This window comes from Carassius gibelio, chromosome B21 (genome assembly GCF_023724105.1).
Source record: "Carassius gibelio isolate Cgi1373 ecotype wild population from Czech Republic chromosome B21, carGib1.2-hapl.c, whole genome shotgun sequence".
Taxonomy (NCBI): domain Eukaryota; kingdom Metazoa; phylum Chordata; class Actinopteri; order Cypriniformes; family Cyprinidae; genus Carassius; species Carassius gibelio.
The window spans coordinates 11889108-11908943 of NC_068416.1; the positions used below are offsets into that span (position 1 = coordinate 11889108).

The 19836-nt window shown below is 34.8% G+C and overlaps 2 protein-coding genes across 3 annotated transcripts in view; one reads left to right on the forward strand and one right to left on the reverse strand.

Annotated features, from left to right (window-relative positions):
- taok1b (TAO kinase 1b) overlaps positions 1-8911 on the reverse strand; it is a 28336-nt gene extending 19425 nt beyond the window's left edge. Inside the window, exons 1-2 of the mRNA XM_052588804.1 lie at positions 8849-8911; positions 8640-8722 (exon numbers count right to left, since the gene is read on the reverse strand). The gene's annotated coding sequence lies outside the window, so the exon portion shown is untranslated. The remainder of the gene's footprint in view (positions 1-8639; positions 8723-8848) is intronic.
- Positions 8879-19763, forward strand: pdk3b (pyruvate dehydrogenase kinase, isozyme 3b). 2 transcript variants are annotated; one of them, XM_052588809.1, is made up of 11 exons: positions 8879-9027; positions 13989-14130; positions 14914-14985; positions 15359-15543; positions 15656-15745; positions 15816-15893; positions 15983-16059; positions 17147-17248; positions 17333-17446; positions 17523-17636; positions 17736-19763. In XM_052588809.1, the coding sequence occupies exons 2-11, from the start codon at positions 14021-14023 to the stop codon at positions 17877-17879; spliced, it is 1086 nt and encodes a 361-aa protein (XP_052444769.1). In that variant the 5' UTR covers positions 8879-9027; positions 13989-14020; the 3' UTR covers positions 17880-19763. The 2 variants fall into 2 exon arrangements, with proteins under 2 accessions (XP_052444769.1, XP_052444768.1); XM_052588808.1 differs by lacking the exon at positions 8879-9027 and adding an exon at positions 12670-13288.
- Positions 19764-19836: the final 73 nt, after the last annotated feature.

The window sequence follows — 19836 nt, forward strand, 5'->3', positions numbered from 1 at the left end:
CAACAAAAGAGCAATGCATAGCAAGAGCCTTTTAAATCATATAATAAATAAAAAGAATACAGATAGAAAAGAAAAAGAATAGAGCAAGCTAGTGTAGAGATATTTTTTGCTTTTGTTAATTGTATAATAAATGAAAAGAAAACAGAATACAAAAAGAATAGAAAGCTAGTTCGGTTTTTTCCTTTTTTTTTTTAAGAAAAAAAGCAGCTCTGCCTTGGCAAGGTTGAGCTGAAGATGATGGTCCTTCATCCAACAAGAAATGTCTGTTAGACAAGCTGAGATGCGAGCAGCTATCAGCGGATCATCAGGATGGAATGAGAGATAGAGTTGAGTGTAATCAGCATAGCAGTTGTATGAAAAGGCATGTTTCTGAATGACAGAACCTAATGATGCCCTGTAGACAGAGAAGAGAAGTGGTCCAAGAACTGAGCCCTGAGGCACCCCAGTAGTTAGATGTTGCGACTTGGACACCTCATCTCTCCCAGATACTTTGAAGGACCAATCTGATAGGTAAGACTCAATCTACTGGAGTGCAGTTCCTGAGATTCTCTTTGCCAACAGGGTTGACAGGAGGATCTTGTGGTTAACCATGTCAAAGGCAGCAGACGGATCTTATATAAATGAAACGAATAAGAAACAAATTTAAGAAACGAATACTGACAGATATTACTGAATTCACGACAAATACATCAAACTTAATGCATTTTTTTCACATAGAAACGTATTTGACAGTAAAGCACTGTTTTTAGGATAGACTGCTGGAAAGTTATCCTAATAAATATAATTTCCTCACCCTCATGTCGTTCCAAGTTACTTTCTTCTGTTGAACACAAAAGATTTTGTAGAATGTTGATTTCTACTGTATGGACAAAAGTTTCTAAAATTTCCAAATTATGTTCCACAGAACAAAGAAATTCTTACATGTTTGGAATGACAAGATGTTGAGTAAATTATGACAATTTTCATTTTTGGGTTTATCTCCCTTTAAGAACTTTTTTTTATGTATGTATTGATGTTTTGTGCAGACATTTTACATATACAAAATTTGTAAAAATTTGTTATCCACAATTCTGCTTTTCTCCATCCCAATCCCCCATCTCCTTCACCCCTAGTATCCCAGCCACATAACAGAAACAAATGCAAATAACAATAATACTGTAAGTATAGCTATTAAATGATATAATAAATGTACAAAGGAAAAATAAATAAATACAAATATAAATAAAATAAAAAAACGTAATACTCTTCTGCATTTTCAAGTGACAGATCAATAGTATCAATATAATTCAACAAATGGTTCCATGTTTTATAAAAGGTTTTTCCAGCTTTAAACATAAAATAATTTATTTTATCCATCTCCATATGAAGGAGGGGATGCATGTTTCCACTTAATAAGGAGAATAAGCCTCCTAGCCAATAGTGTGGTAAAAGCAATAGCACATTGTATTGTTGAAGGCAAATTTGGCTTAAAAGAAATTCCAAACAGAGCTGCAAAAGGGTTTGGAGTGGCTGATATGTTAAAGGTTTTTTCAAAAGTAACAAATATTTTAGACCAAAACTCGTGTGATTTGCAGGAGATTGTCTGCACCTACTGCAAGTGTTACTTCTGTCTGGGTATATTTTGGTTAATCTAGTGTTAGTGTAGTGTGCTCTGTGTAGAATCTTGCATTGCATCAAACTGTGTCTGGCACATATAGAACAAGAATGTACTAAATCAAGTAAATAATCCCACTCTATTTCACTTATAGTCAACCCCAGCTCTTGTTTCCAAGTATTCTTGAGTGATTCAGAGGGGTTAGAATTCTATTGATTCATAAATTACAGAGATTAGCCCTCTTCTATCTGGACTAAGAGAAAGAATGGTATCCATTTTTTAATCTGAAGGAAGATTGAGGAAGAACTGAGGAGAAACAAAATGTTTTTGTACAAAAGTCTGATCTGAAACAAGCGACAAAGATGGGTTTTAGGAAGATTAAACTTTTCTGACAATTCTGAAAATGAAAAAAATATATCTTTATCATACAAGTCCTTGACAATCCTAAAACCCCTAGAAGACCAGTCATGAAAAACTGGATCAGAACATGATGGTAAAAAAGATACACTGTTTACTATAGGTACAAGAGCTGACAGTCTGATTAATCCAAAATGCTTCCTAAAATGAACCCATATTTTAAGAGTATTGGTCACCACTAAACTGTCTGAGACATATTTACTATTTATAGGAAGCTGAGAGCAAATCATTGAATGAAGGAAAAATTTTGAGAATGACAATTCTATTTGGGACCACATAGGTTTTTCACAAACTCTTGAAGTGTTGGTTCAATACAAAATCTTAGTAATATTACAGTCCCAGTAATATTGTTGAAAATTTGGTAAGGCAAGGCCCCCTTTCGACTTTGGAAGTTCTAGAACCTTTCTTCTTATCCATGAATTTTTGCCGCCCCACAGAAAAGTTTTAGTTTTCTGATTCTAAGTAACAAAAAAGACTTGTTAATATAAATGGGTATATGTTGAAAGAGATATAAGAATTTGGGTAAAATCGTAGTGTTAACCAATTTAATACAGCCAATTAGTGATACTGGAAGAGATTACCACCTTCTTTATAAGCATCTAGCAGGGAATTAATTTTTTTTCTGAAAATAACTGACTGATTTAGTAATGAATACACCTAAATATCCGAATCCTTCCTAAGCCCACTTAAAGCAAAAAGGATATTGAGAAAGTGTCTCAGCTGCTAAATTGATTGGGAACAGCTTGCTATTTTATAGATTCAATTTGTAACCATAAAATTTGCCAAACAAATAAAAGATTTGTAGGATTTGTGGCAATGATGAAGTGGGGTTAGTTATATATAAAAGAAGGTCATCTGCATAGAAAGACAGTTTATAAGAGGTTCCAAACAGGGTAATGCCTTCAAACTTTTCCTCACTCTGCAGCCAAATAGCTAATGGCTCTATAGCCAATGCAAATAATAGAGGTGAAAGGGGGCAACACCTTGGTGAGTTCCTTGATGAAGGGGAAAAGTTTTAGAATGTGTTGCATTGGTGTGCACAGATGCTACAGGGGAAGAATATAATAATCAAAATCCATGCTATAAAATTTGAGCTTAAACCAAATTTATTTTAAATAAAAAACAAATACTCAACCCTATCGAATGCCTTTTCGGCATTGAGGGACAATATAGCCTCTGCAGTGTCAGAACTTGAAGAAAGGATGGTATTAAAAAACTTCTGGTGTTATAAAAAGAGTGCCCACCAGCCATGAAGCCTGTCTTGTCAGAAGTAATAACAGCAGGCAAAGTTTGCTGAAGGCAAAGGGCAAGGATCTTAAATACAATTTTAAAATTCACATTTAACAAAGAAATGCAATGGATATTTATCTTTCTTTAGCAAAAATGAAATGGATGCCTCAGACATGGTTTTTGGGAGCAGCCCTGAAAGAAAGGCCTCATCTTTTTAGTATTGGGGCTAGAACAGAAGAGAAAGTCTTAAAAAACTCAAAAGGTAAAGCCATCAGGGCCACAAGATTTACTATTTTGAAGTGAACAAATTGCCTCTTGTACTTCTGTGATAGAGACAGGCCTGCCCAAATCATTTGTGGATCCATCATTTACACAGGGAATATTAGTTGATCAAAGGGGTTAGAGGCATTCTGAGGAATAAAGTCAATATTCACATAAATCCCAATATTTTCATGTACAGTAATTACTTTTTTCAGATGAAACTAACAAACCCCACAGGGCAAAATCTTGCCTCACAAGGTTGAGTAAGCTTAATTAACTGTGTTGACTTCATTGAATGATTCGGTTCATGAAAAACTTCAAACACTATCAACCTATTCCACACAGAAAACATGTAGCCTCTGAGAAAAATTGCTGAATTACTCACTACTGATGCTCCTCTGGGACCAAACAGAAACAGCTCAGCATTCATTAGGCTAAGGGGAATGGTGTTACGCACCAGAGAATATTTCTAATGTACAATATTGATCTTAACACTGTATGTTTGCATTCCAACTTCCCAAAACTGCTTACATTAGAATTAAAATTACTGGTTTATCCATTTATAGATACTGTCAATAACAAACTATACTTAAGTGGTAATTTGAAGAACTGCTTTTCAGATGAGATCTAGATGGAAGTGAAAATGATAGTAACTAAAGAAGGTCAGCACAATATATCGTAAAAAAAAAAAACGTTGCATGGCATGCTGGATGGCAGAAAACTAACTGAATTCAATAAAGGAAACAAATCTATATATTTACTGTGGTTAAGAGGAATGTTCACCCAAAAATGAAAATTGTATGTGTATCCTTTTACCCCAAGATGTAGGTGACTTTGTTTATCCTGGGGGTAAACAGATAAACATCAAATTTTCATTTCTGTGTGAACTATCCCTTTAACTAGCAGTCAATGCTCTTTCTTAACTAGGGCCTGGGTCTCGAATAAGCAACATTTTGTTGCGGTTCAGGCCTCTACATTACAGAAGCTCCGCAAGACAGTCTGAGACACAGACTAGTAACTCCAGTGTGACACATAGACAGGAACTTGGCCATAATCTCTCCAGTCAGTCTCTGTGGGAATTCCCTTCAACAATCTTGAAAAAATGAGTGAGCGCAATCTGTTGGGCCTTAATCTCTCGATAAGCAGTGTGATTAAAAGTTTCGATTTGCCAGGTCTTAACCTCTGTGAAGAATTCACACTACGATTAAATCGCTGTCACATAACACACTGTAACTTTCTCAAGAGGACACAGGCAGGGGACAAGAGAGATAAAGAGCATATTTCACAAATCCTTTTGGCCAATTGTCAAAACAACAACTAGGACAGAATTTTTTTTTTGGAGCATATCATTTACTCTGAGGACATGTTAATGCCGAATGATTGCAAGCACACTGACATTCTGACAGACAGCACAAACAGGAAATGTATAAATTAGAGATTATCCATCACATCTAGCCTACCTTGAGTTACAGACACAAAAAGAACTCGACTGACAAACACTGACAACATTACACTTCCAGGGAGTGTATAACTGCTGAATGACATAATGTTCATGAGTTTGTGCCAGCAAGTTATGAAATAGTTAAAATTAATTTGTCTGTTGTTCTGTTTAAAAACCAAGCAAAGATAAGAAGGAATTTTGCTGAAACAATAAAAAATAACTCCAAAAGAATAAAAAAAAAAAAAAATAAGGGTGAAATCAAGCAGAGTTCAAGTTAATTTTTTGCCATTCCTGTGTGTACCATTGGCATTCAAATCACAGAGGTATTTTAACCATCCATGGTATTCCAACTCATCTTATACATGCTTGGATTAATTCTTTAAAAGAATAGTTTGTTATTTAAGTCATTCCAAACATCCTTCCTCATGTCATGTAGGAGAAAAGCTGCAGAAACAGCTACTTCCAATCAACGACAGTTTAGTGACCATGACTGACATGACAAGCTCCAAAAGCAAAGTTCATACAACTTGTGCAGTACAGTCATATTTTTATTTCCAGTCTTTTTTATTGCCATTTTGTCAGGACAGCATGAAATACACTTACGTTAAATTGGTCAACAAACGACCAAATATCCATGACATGTCAGTCCCCAAACCTTAACCATCTCTACCCAGGGAGAAATACATACATTCTTTATATTGTCATGTACAATTCAATATATTATTGGTGATTTCAATCAAATTCACATGAACAAATCTTTACAGACAGACAATGTTGTCAAAATCTCTTTGTCGCTTATTGGCCAAAGAAAAGATTTTCTCATCTGGTGATGTCACGATGAAGCTGCTTTCAAGAGTTAAAGAAATACCAGACAACACCAGACGTGTTCTTTCCAGCTTGTCTGTGCAAAAAAGCATGACTGTCCTTCACTGGAAGTCTCCTGTATTGATCGAGATCTCTGCTGTTGAAACTGTTCACATGACAGAAGGTTCCTCATTCCTGGTACAGGTTTTCAGTTCGATTCTCTAAAGGTGACATTCTCACACACTAATCAAGTTTCCACCTTCTAGACAAATCGTTAGTTGGGGTTTTAATGCCATACCAGATTCCTTGGCTATTTTCATGGTGATAAACAAATTCAAATGGCATAAAAGAACCATAAACCCTTAATAGGATTTGTACATTTTAAGATAAAAATTCAGAGTTGACTCATAAAAAAAAAAAAAATAGGTAATTAGACCAGCACAATTCAATAAAAAATATTGTTACTGGATTCTATTATGAAAAGCATATTAGTGGATGGATCTTCTTTCGATCGCAAAAACATGCGTGTCATATACATAGTGTTGAATGGATAATGTAGACCCAGCAATCATTGGTGACTTCTCCATACAGTACAGTTAATTTTACGCAGTTTGTTGTTGGTAAACAAACTCATTTTGCTAATGACTAGTTTTAAGATCTGAAACTAGATAAATAAAACCACCCACCCATAGCATTTCAGAATAGCATGTGTGAGGTTGTTTTAAACATGCTGTGCACTCCATACAAGGACGTTTATTTATGTACATTCAACGCAAAATGGTTAGATAGAGTAAATCGAATCACACCAAGATCAATCTCATAAATGACTATCATGCTCCCAGTCCCATTAGTTCTGTGTACAAAAGCAGTGCTGCAGACATAGGCTGATATAGGCATGCATTATTATCTTCACTTGACATGAAGCAAAATATTTGCAGCTCCGATTGGCTATTAATCTTCGAAATATTAGCCAAGGAAGGGTGGCTTCTGTTTTTATTACCAAGATAAATAACCAAAAATGAATCTACTCAACACACTCCGAGTTTCAGAGTAACTGTCACAATATTAAAAGACAAAAGGAATAGCATGCATCATCAACAATACAAAGCTGAAAAAGAGGCCATTACAGACATCATCAACATTTAGAATTTGCAATCAAGGGCAACGAAAAAGAGAACTGATGAACAGTTCAAGCAAAAAGTGATTTATAATGTGTGATCTAGAGAAGTATTGAGTAGAGAAGTGTTGCTTGCTCATGCCTTTGCAATAACTAGATTGCATGGTAGCCTACAGCGATGCAGCCCACTTAAATATTATTGAATGTGCCATTATTAATCATTATAATTCATCTGACAATAGGTTGAAAATGTGTGCCTGAAAGCCTAAACCGATTACATTTATCAATAATGTATGACCATTGTATATCACTATACAATATAATAATAGCAGGATGCTTTTCATATGCATAATTAAATGTAACTTGGTCTATAAAGTGTAAAATATGTAATAACTGCTCCTAAAATGAAGGTGTAAAATTACACCAAAATGAATCACACCCTATTGTCATTTCACCACAAAAGGTAAACAACAGAGGAATAAAGTCAATTTTAGGTGCACAAAATTTGGCTCCAAAATGTTAAGTCGTCACATCATTAGAAAAAAAAAACTACGAATTTAAATGTACAGCTTAAGCAATATGCATATTACAAAGGCTTGCAACAAGACAGAAAAAAAAGCACGTGCCCTTTGTTAAAAGATACAACTACAAAATAAATATGTATCATTCAGGATAAGATGTCAAGACATTTTAACATGCAAACGGTTGCCAAACTCCATATGCACAGTGAATCTCGTATGCACACCAATAGATCCACATTAATAAAGAATGGGAAGAGCAGCGCAGTCTCGATAGGCGATCAATATTCAGGCTCAGCTTCATTCAGCAATGAGACGATGCTGCTTGGAAGTGATCTATTAAATAGCGATTACTAAGCTAATAAGTGAACTGTATTGTCCCTAGGCCAGGTGACCATCATGAGTTATGCTTTAAATAGGTATGGAGAAGAGTACAAGGGCTGCTGGCCAGTCCAGTGTGTGTTACGCAATGTAAACACTCTTGCGATGAGGAATGCGGCGCGCGTCACCGAATGCAGCTCACAACAAGGGAATACCCAGCTCGATAAACCAGGGCTTTAATCAGCTGATTACTTCGCATAACAGAGCTGTGGATAGTTAATTTATATAATGAGGACTGTAATAATTACTAGGCCCTTAAAATGCTTGTTTTTGTTTAGTTAACAAAGCCTGCTGTTGAAAACAGTGCAGTGAAACTGGGAGGGAGTGCCATTGCAATAATATGCCATAAGCCTACTGGACGTTGTTGTAAAAACAATGTGGTTAGTTGATATTTATACTATATAGTTTTCATTCACCTCTTGGTTTAATCCATCAAAGCAGGGAACAACCTTGCAAAGTTTAAACATTTTGATATTTATATAAACACTTGCAGTCCATTCGACACTCATGAATGTCAAAGTAAATTTACCAATATAAACCAACCAATATCACCCTAAGCCAAGTTTGTCAATTCTACATGCTGGCACAAACAAAATTACGCTTAACGTAATTAACGCTGAAGTCTCAAACATTAGTGACAGCTATTCGAGAACGTTTTAAGTATGTGGGCTGTCTGTTTCACAAGATTAAACACCGTCAAAAGTTGTAGACCAAACCCAAGCAATATTATCCATATATTGATCGGAGCAGTTAGTGGAATGATAGCCAACTTCCTGCGACGATAAAATACTGACATAACCGCAGCGAGACGTCAGTAAGGTCCTGACAAGAACAGATAAACGGCTCGTTTGAGGGTGTAACGTTAGTTGAACTCACCCGTCCACCAGGCCAGGTTTGAGCGGACTCCAGAAGAAAACCTCAGCGTGCTATTGTGGCTAACTTAGCCCACACCAGCTATCCTGGGAGGAACAGTTAAGTTAGTGAGAATTCAGGAGAAATGTGTAAACAAAATCACTTCTTGTTTATTCCTTTGGACATTTGGCAGCTCGTATATTGGAGAAAAAGAAGCGGTGTATTTAACGTACAGTATCCAGGCCGTCCGAGCTGACAGTGTTGAAGGTGAAGACTCACAGGAAATATAAACTAAATCAGCTGTGGACAATTTACAGCTAACTCTTCACTCCCAGTCAGTCACTTCCAAAAAATGGCGGCGGACAGTTTTCACCTCCTTCACTTCGTGGAAAACAAGGGAGAAATTTTGAAGGTAACGTTAGCTCTCTACACCACGGACGCTGTCCGCAACCTCCCGAGATATGACAGCCCTTCAGTGTCGCCACGGCCGTTGAATTTCTTCATGCGTGGCGTGTCTGTCGTGTGGCCGGGCAGTGATTTTCATCTCTCTCTCTCCTTCCTTCCTTCCCTCCCTCTCTCTCTCTCTCTATCCCTAGCCACTCTCCTACTGCAATCCAAACAACACAGCGGCCGTTAACGCAAGTGTAGTAGCGATGTTCGATTCGTGAACCAATTTGAATCGGATCTTTTGGATGAATCAGTTGAATCGGTCTGAACGAATCGGACTGAATCGGTTCGAGCGGATCTTAAATCAGCTATCAATTGATAATACTACCTAATATTGAAGCGAGAAGTAAACTACTTTATTAGCTGATTAGTGGAAATATTATGGTCCGGTCACATTAACACCATTTTAAAAAATAGCGATTTACGTAAGGCAATTTCAAACCCAGCATGTTTGTGCTCGTAAATGTTGCGAAATCAGCCTTACTTGAAATTTCAAATTAGGGGATTTCTATTGAAAATTAAAGTGTTATATGTAATACATATTAACATTCTAGTGAAATATACAACTACATGTCATTTTTTTCTCAGCAGGCATGAATTTTAATAATAATAATAAAAAAAAGTCTGAACATGCTAAAACATGCTAAAGTGCATTACCATTCACATAAAATGTTAAACGGTTCTAAATCCCTAATTGATTTATGATACATGTCCATAGCAAACTGGACTGGTAAGCTACACATGAAATTAGGCCAAATAAACACTCTTACTATTAAACTTATTAAAAATATGTATGCAACTGCTGGTGGCTTTCATTTGGAATTTTTAGAGGATGAAACGCAGGGATGTCAGAGATGCATGATGCCATGAAAATAAAAAAAGATCGCTGAATCACTCTTTTGAACCGGTTCAAACGAACCGATTCGTGTGAATGATTCAGACTTCACATCACTATAGTGAGGCGTTCACAACTTTTGGCGGTGAGCTGTCTTCTTCAGTAGTAACTGCAGTAGTATTAAGTTATTACAGCATCGTTATTGTCATGGAAAATCAGAATAAATAGGCTTAGAAAAAAAGCTCTAAGCAATTAATCTATCCATGAAAAACAGAGTATTTCCAAATCGTCTATGTTATAAATGTAATCAGTGTGCTCCAAGCTATTAGACGATGCTCACTGCTTTTGCAGGAAATGTTTGGTCTTGTATAACAGAGTACTTGTTCACTGTTTTTATCCTGGTGAGAGTGAGAGGCTGCAGTTGTATGCTGAGCTTCTTAGCTGATTAACATAAAGGCTTGGTTTCCACAAATAGCTCTAAGCCACCCGCTGGTCACCAAATTCATATATTCCCACACTGACCAGATAATAGCACACTCAAAGAGCCTAACCCGAAAAGCATTGCTTTCTTTTTCTTTCTGCTTCACTGTACAATATAATGTGGCATAACAAGTATCTATGTAAAACATGCCTGGGCTGTCTCATACATGTGACAGACAGGCAAAACTGGTTTTATGAACTTGAGATCTGTTGTGGTTGACACAGATGAGTCTCCACACATCCGTGCATATTTCTATGGAGCCTACTTTATTGTTGACAGGCATTCTTTTTGTCATTGTGTCAGCTACTTGCTAAAATATGATCTGTCAAATTAAAATCAAGTGAAAAATAAAGCTGCATATTACAAACAATTTATCTTAAAAATAAAGGGGACTCTTTCTCTTTACAGTTTTTACTTTAACTTTACAGCAATTTGTGATTCATCCTGTAGAAGGAGATATTGTGAAATCTTGCTAGTTGTGAGAAGCGTTGTTTGTAATCGTTTATTTGTTATTATATGTTATAAGTGCAAGATTTCTTGCCATAGCCCTATAGCTTCAACAACTTCTTTTTCTTGATTCCTTTTATATAGTATGTAATGATACAACATTATTGCCCGTGAATGAAATAATTATATACAGTATTTATTTTGTGTGTGTATTGTATCTGTAAGGTGGTGTTTGACAGATTGTGTTCATTAAATTTAGGTGAGCATATAGATTTAATAAGTTATTTTGTTAGACTGTTGACAATGAATAGGTTAGTGATTGCAAACAGCATATGCAGTAAAATGTTAACATTCGAGAAGTTTATGTGAATAATACTCTGGCCACTCAAGATGAGTTTATTTTTCCATAGGAACAGATTTGGAGAAATGTAGCATTAAATCACTTGCACACAAATGGATCCTATGCAATGAATGGGTGCCATCAGAGTCCAAACAGGTGATAAACCCACAAGTACTCCCTATGACTCCAGTCCATCAAATACCATCTTGTTGCTGTGCAAATTCTGACAAAAATAAGAGTTGTTTATCAACAATATTGCTTTCTCCTATTCATTTAAATACACCAAAGTTTAGGTTTGGTCCACATTATGGGTACATTGTAAGATTTTCCATGAACATAATATATTTCTCCTTCTTTTTCTAAAGCTGCTTCCGTTGAACTTGAAGTAAGTCAGAGACAATAGGTGTATCTTTGGGAGATTCTGTAAAAGATTTCAGAGATCTGAATAATATTGTTTTATTTTTGCAGTGTACTTTATGTATGATATCCTCTATATATAGGACTTAACATTGTGCCCTTTTTGATTACCTTTTGTATTTTTTTATTTTTAATAAATGTATATATTGATGCGTTATGTAAAGTATATAGGCTGTAAAGAGCCTAATGGAAAAATTACATGTCATTACAAGTACAAAAATTACAAGGCATTCTTGCTGGTGACAAATCTAGAACATTTATTTGATTATTGACAGAATCTGAAACATTTCTGATATATTATACATCTTAATTTAAATTGGATTGAGCAAAAACCTGATTGAATCACAAAGCACAATTTGACCTGAAGGTCGCACTAAACTTAAATTACAGGCAAATATTTTCCATAGGCATTGATTGGAGATTAACTAAAAACAAAAGATAAAGCAGAAAAAGTCTGCAACTGTTTGAGATCTCCACATTTAAACTACAATACTGTGGAGCGGGTGTGTTACAAAGGTACATTTTTATGTACACTTTTATGAAAAGAAAAAGCATGCAAGTATGATTTGTTATCCTGCCATAAGACATCACAATGGAGAATGTTATTGATTCCAAATGTTTACAAACACCTCCACTGGTCATCAACTTTCTAAATAACAGCTGATCCGTATACTTTTGTCTCTGTACTGTGCGATTAAGAGTTCCTGAGGTTGCAGATAACAGTACATTAATTTCTATAGACTGCCCTCTCATGTTACTGTCTAAACGGATATGGAGGATGCTTATGTAGTCTTTGGATTAATTTAAGAGGCTTAAATATGTGTTTTAAGCATACAGTATGCAAATATGTTTCACATAAGTTTTAACCTGTTTACGTACAAAAATTATTTAACATTAAATCCACATTTGACACTACAAATATGACAATACAGAACACTTCCTTTATTTGTAACTCCTAGTTCTATTAAATAATAATCCTGTATGTACACTCTCTGTTCTAATTTGTTAACTGAATAGAATATTTATTCTGCAGAAAATATTATTTTGAATCTTTATTTTTATGTTCATTATAGATCACAGGTTGGTTTATAAAATGAACTTGAAGGTTTTTAAAATGTTCACAAAAACTTTGAAAAATATAATTAATTATATGCTGTGGTATAGATCTACAGCAATGTAAGCAATGTAGATTTCTAACAACTGCAGATTCTACTGATTGTGTGTTGTCTTAAATATTTTTTCTTGTCAAATCCAGGGTCACTAATGAAGTAGGCTAGCCTACATATGATTTATGTTTTATCAGCTGATCTCCCATTAATGGCTATTGCATAGACTGTTGAGCACCGTATAATAGTTTGCACAAAATAGAAGAAGCTATTTTGCATAATACATTCCATCCCTAATCTGGCAACCAGTGTAATCGACCCTACAAGTGATAGCACGCGCTGTCGTGTCACGTGATGAGGATCACAAGATTCAGCGTGACAGCAAGCGCAAAACAATCAAGTGTTGAGTGAGTTAAATACGACATTCAGTCCACCTCAAGTCAGAAGTGAGCGCTGTACTGGAGCTGTATGGTCGTTGACAGACTTATTTTCTAATCATGAAACTGTTTAACTTCTTACTGAAAGATGTCACGCACAAAATCGAATATTATTCAAGGTTCTCGCCCTCACCGATGTCAATCAAGCAATTTCTGGATTTTGGTGAGTAAACAAATATTGTGATAAACCGCTGCAACAGATAATATTTTATTAATGTACAATTTCCTCGTGCTGAACCTGCCTTCAGGGATTTCTACTGTGTCTTGTGTTGAACATTTCGTTTTTTATCTCGCCACATATTCCTTGCGATTAAATAAACACGTCTATGTTTATACTTTCTAAACAACCTTGACTGTTAAGTCAAGTGAAAGCTAAAGCTCTGCTGGCACAGCACTGCCATCATCTGAATAAAAATAGACTCTCCGTTACATATCACTCTGTGTCATAACTAAACGAACATTATTACACAATTTATGTAACTCAAAAAAAAGCCCCATGTGTGGTTCTGTTATGCATAATGTCCAACAGACAGTACCAGTCAAAAGTTTGGGAAGATAAAAAATATATGTAATATGAATTAACTATATAAAAATAAAAGCTTAATAAATAAATATATATATATATATATATATATAGATAGATAGATAGATAGATAGATAGATATTTAATGTCTGAGGTGTAACATTCCTTTTTAGTACTCTTGATTGATAATTATTTGGATAATCTTGATTGATAATCTTTTTCAGTATACAGTACTTGTAATTCTGCAGTAGAAGGGCACACTCATGCAAAGCATACATAGACTCAACAGGCTCGGCATCAGAAAACGAGATAACTTTGTTGTTGCCTCTTGTTTAACCAGGCAGGGACAATGCATGTGAAAAAACCTCCTACATGTTTCTGAGGAAAGAACTAGCAGTGAGGTTGGCCAACACGATGAGGGAAGTCTCCTTGTTACCCGTGAGTCTTCAGAGCCAGCCATCCATCAAACTGCTCGAGTCCTGGTGAGGAAGTCAGGTGTGATGATGAGTGTGAGCTGTGGCTGGGTTTGGTGTAAAGGGCACAGAGTGATTGTTTTGAAGAAATGTGTGCATACAAAGAAGTATCATGTAGCAGAATGTAAATGTAGAGTCCTGCAGTCTCAAGGTTTTTTTTGTTGTTGTTGTTCCCCAATTTCATCTGAAGAGTTTAGGCTTCTTGCCACTGTTGCACTTTGTTCTGCTTAGTTGAGTTTCAAAAGACACTTATTATTCAGTAATATTATACATTCTACAGTACACTGACACTTTCAGATAAGAACAAAACTTGAACTGAATTGAGCTGAATAATGACTATATATTGTCTTGGGTAGCGCTGCTTCATAACTAAATTTAAATTCTTCATAATTTCTGAATTTACAACATCAACACAGTTTTATTCACACAATTCATTCAACGTTGTCACTCTTCTGTTTAGTACAGTGAAGCTGCTTTTAAACAATCTGTATTGTACAAAGCACTGTTTATATAAAGGGGAATTTTCTTGATTATTCCATAATTGAAAAAGTGTTGTATGCAACACTGTTATGAAGTACTTAGCATCCAAAGCTAAAAAATAAAATGTAATATTTCATTGTGTTCAATTGTAGTGGTGGCCAAAATTATTAGAACACTAGCACTTTTAGCAGCTTAAAAATGGTTTTAAATCTGTTATTTCTGTCTTTTGCTGTAGTGGGAAAGTAGGAGATACATTCATTTTGCCAATAATTGTAACATCTTTAATACATATCTTTCTGTGGTATTATGTAGGTACAGCCAGAGCTTTAAAGAGCTGTTAGAGTATGAGAAAAGAAGTCCGGAGGATCCCTGCACCCTTAAGGAGTGAGTCTGCAACCTTTGCAAACACTGTCACTGTCACTAACACAATTTTGCCAGGGAAAGTTTAAAATAATTTTCTTTTCTTTTTTCTTGAAGGGATGAGCATTAAAGGAATTATTCACCCAGAAATGAAAATGCGCTTTTTCCCTCAGGCCCTCCAAGATGTTGATTTGTTTGTTTCCACATGGGAACAGTCTTTTTAAGCGAAGAGCTGCATGTTTTTTGGAAGGACTGAGGGTTAGTATTTCAGCCAATTTTAATTTTGGGGTGAACTATTCCCTTAAACATAGTTATATGTAAAGAAAATGCATGTATGTTCTATTATTTTTACCCAAATGGTCTTTTACCCCAAATAATTTATGATTGTGGGCTTCAGCTTCCTAGAGATCCTGATTAAGATTCAGAAAAGGCACAGTGACGTGGTGCCCACAATGGCGCAGGGTGTCATCGAATACATAGAGAAGTTTGGTTTTGACCCCTTCATCAGCAGCAATGTGCAGTACTTTCTTGACCGCTTCTACACCAACCGCATTTCTTTCCGCATGCTCATCAACCAGCACAGTGGGTGACATCATGTTCATGTTGGATTAATATTAAGGAATTAAATCTGATGGAAGGAATGTCTTTATAGTCTTTAGAACCGGGGTCTAAGCAGCTCTCCATTCCATTGCAGCTCTTCTGTTTGGTGACACCGCTTGTCTTGCACAACCAAAACACATCGGAAGCATCGACCCAGCGTGCAATGTCGCTGAGGTGGTGAGAGGTGAGATAAAGAGACATGCACAGATACATAAAATAAACATGGTTCTGAAGATTCTGTTTTCTTATCTCAGATGCATATGAGAGCGCAAAGATGGTCTGTGATAAGTACTACATGACAGCTCCTGAACTGAAGATCTGGGAAATCAACTGTGAGACTTGTCCTTAATAACATATGTCGAAATTAAACTTTCTTTTAATGTGTATGTGCCTACCTATCTTGTTTCACTCTATCTTCTAGGCAAAGCTCCAAAGAAGCCTATACAGGTGGTCTATGTGCCCTCTCATCTTTTCCACATGCTGTTTGAGCTCTTCAAGGCAAGAAAAATAGACAGTTGGCTAATTTAAAAGGAGAAAGAAGGCCGGGTGACACTTTACAATAAGGTTTCATTTGTAAGCATTAATTTATGCGTCAGATACAAACAAAGAAGAAATTAAACAACGACAACAAACAACTTTTTATAGTATTTTATAATCTAGGTTAATGCTAATTTATAAATAAACAATTATTCCTAGTTAATTGTTGTTTAATCATTATATTTTAGAAGGAAACTTTATTTCTTCAAACATTTTGTACTGATCTTTTTTCAAAGTGTACTTTCATCAAAAGGAGGCCAGTTTGAATATTATTAATAATCGTCAGGATTGTTATAGTAAAGTAAAACTAAAAGTAACCATACTAAGCCATCAAAAAAATGCTGTTTGAAATCAATATGAAAACTAACATAACATAAAATGTTAACTGAAATAAAATATAAAAAGTCATTTCAGACTTTTTTAATTGCATGCGTACATTATGTACTAAAGTAACTAACACTAAAACAGAAGTAAATTTTAATTCAAATTATATAGAGATTAAAAAACTAATGAAAATGACAATCACAAAAAAATGCTGTATTTTTAATTAAAATCAAACCAGCAAATATAAAAATAAAAACTAATTATTAGTAAAAACTGTTATAGTAAGTAAATGATACTAAAAACACTGATAATCATTCTTAATACATAAAATAACCTATGTTAATTTATTATTTAAATACAAATATTAGTATACAGTATCTAGAAATTACCATCAACTTAGATAATAGTAAATGCTATAAAAGTATTTTCATTAGTAGTTAATTGTATCTGAAGTTAAAAGGATAGTTCACCTAAAAATGGAAATGTATACAGCTTTGGAATGAGTAAATGATGACAATATTTACATTTTTGAGTAAACTATTCCTTTAATGTACTGAACCTAAAGTGTCACCAAAAGTTTTTTTCTTATTTTTAGGTTATCTTTACAGTGGAACACAATGAACTCTTTCTCAAATGATGTTTTAGGAGGACTTCTGCCAGCTATTTTCTTCCTTTTACTTACTATACATCTGAGTAAGTTTCTGTTTGATGTGTACATGTGCAGAACTCCATGCGGGCAACAGTGGAGCTCTATGAAAACAGCAGTGAGGGGCTTCCTCCAGTGAAAGCACTGGTTACTCTGGGAAAAGAGGATCTCTCAATAAAGGTTCCATTCAAGACTATTAAGCAAAAACATGAATACTTAGTAACACCTGCACTTTATTAATTTGATGTGTATGTGTCTTCCTAGATTAGTGACAAAGGTGGCGGTGTCCCCTTACGAATGATCGATCGTCTCTTCAATTACACGTATTCCACTGCTCCAACACCACATCTTGATCCTTCACACATTACTGTGCCACTGGTAATGACCCATCAGACAGCACAAGTCTGTATTTGTATGCATAGATTCATGCCACCTGTTTATATTGTCCATGCAGGCTGGTTTTGGCTACGGACTGCCAATCTGTAGACTCTATGCACGCTACTTTCAGGGAGAATTGAGCCTGTACTCGATTGAAGGGTTTGGGACGGATGCAGTAATTCATCTTAAGGTATTTGCATTGACGTTTTTTTATCTGTGAGACACTTAGATAAGAGTGAGTAATACCATTAGCTTCGACTAGAAATGGTTTTCTTCCCACTCTCTCCAGGCTCTTTCTAGTGAGTCTATTGAGCGTCTTCCAGTCTTCAATAGGTCAGCATGGCGACATTATCAGACAGGTCCCGAGGCTGATGACTGGAGTAACCCGAGAAGCGACCCACGAGATGCATCCACGTACAAAGCCAACAGATGACTTAACTATACCTAATATAGTAATAGTGATGGAATTACAGCCACAACGCATTTACAGAAATGTATTCTAGGCCTTTATTGGGCTTGCTTACTAAATTATAGTTTTACATTAGTGAGAGTGTGGAGGATGTTGGAATAATGTTATATGGAGTAACATTAGTAAACTAGAATGTTAGTAGTGTATGATGTACCATGTGGCATTTTTTTAATTTGCTTTTGTATGGTATATTTATTTGGGGAGAAATGCCTATAACTTTTAAACTTTTTGGGTCAGTGAGACTTTTGTTTATTTTATTTATTTATTTAAAAAGGACACATTTAGTTAGTCAAAATCAAAATCAAAATCATCATTAAAAACACTGATGATGTTAGAAAATGTTTCGGGAACACTTTCTATAAAGCCTGTATCTATAATACATTATAAGGACATTCTTAAAGTATTATAATTAATACATAATGCATTATAATAAAACATATAATATGTTGTATCATCTCATTAATATTAATAAGAACAGTTTTAATATAATATTTACTTATGTGTGGTTATAGCTTTTAAGAGTATGATGATTTATAACACAATGAATGCGTTGCATCCACTTTTACGATTGATTATATTTCTCATAGTTATAATGTATTATAAGTCTCATATCTTGCCATTTTTATGTTGCTACTTTACTTAAGGCGGTCAAAGACCACTTATAAGTAGTAAAAATAATATTAATAATAATAATTTTGCTCTCAAACAGCCATAAGATCATATAACAGATCAGATAAAAGTGTAATATGACACATTTGCTTTAAACAATTCTTATTGTAATATCAGTTTAATTATTTTGATGGTACCCTTTAGACAGCTGTTGATAAGTAACTCCGCAACTACATATCAACTAGCAGTCATTAGAGTATGTCTGCTACTGTAAATGTATGCTAATGCTTTATTTTGATGCTCAACCAACAGATAAACTGAATATAAGTGTCTTTGCAAGTACGTCGTCAACTTATTCCATCATACTAGATTCTTCTTGAGCATACTAATACTCTAATGAGAGTTAATTGGTATGTAGTTGCAAAGTTGCTTATAGTTGATTGATTAAGGGGACCATCAAAATAAAATGTAACCATATAAAAAAAAAAAATCATTTTTTTTTTCAGTTGGAGTATTAAGCTCACATCAACTAATTAACATTAGCTCTACAGGAAACACTCAAATAACACTCAACATCTAACCACTCACAAACTGAAGTAAGATACTGTGCAGATCTTAAATAAACAATATCAAGGTATGATACAGTCCATTATACCGTAAATGAAATAGATTTAATATGGTGTTCGTTGTGTGTTATAAATAATCAAACTCTTAAACTTATAACCACATATACGTTAAGTATTATGATGTATTATAATTGTTGTTATGATTATTCATGAGTTGATATAACATATTATAAGGTTTTCCTTAATGCATTATTCATTCATTATAATGCCTTAAGAATACCCTTATAATGTATTATAAATACGGGCTTCATAGAAAGTGTTACCAAGTTCTCTAAGTGCTTTGCATGAAAATGCAGTCTTGGGTATAAGTGACCCCTAATTTTGAATGGACATTTAATTTATTACGAAATTAAATCTACTATAAAATACTTTTCAAGTATTTCGACAGATTAATGAAAAAACAGCACATGGATTTTAGTTTCAGTGTCCACCCAGTGTATTTTTTCGGACAGATATTTTCATTTCAGTGCATTTCTAAATTCTTCTGAAGAAACACATAATGCAAAAGCACTGATAGCACTTTAAGGTGAGTTTTGGATCCACAATGGTACTATGGATTAAAGCCCATTTGTAATAGAATGTGACTCATGAATGAAGTTATATATCAATAACATTGTGTTGCATGTGTGTACATTTCTTGTCTTAATACATGAGGTCAATGGTAGACCCTTAATTTCAATCAAAAA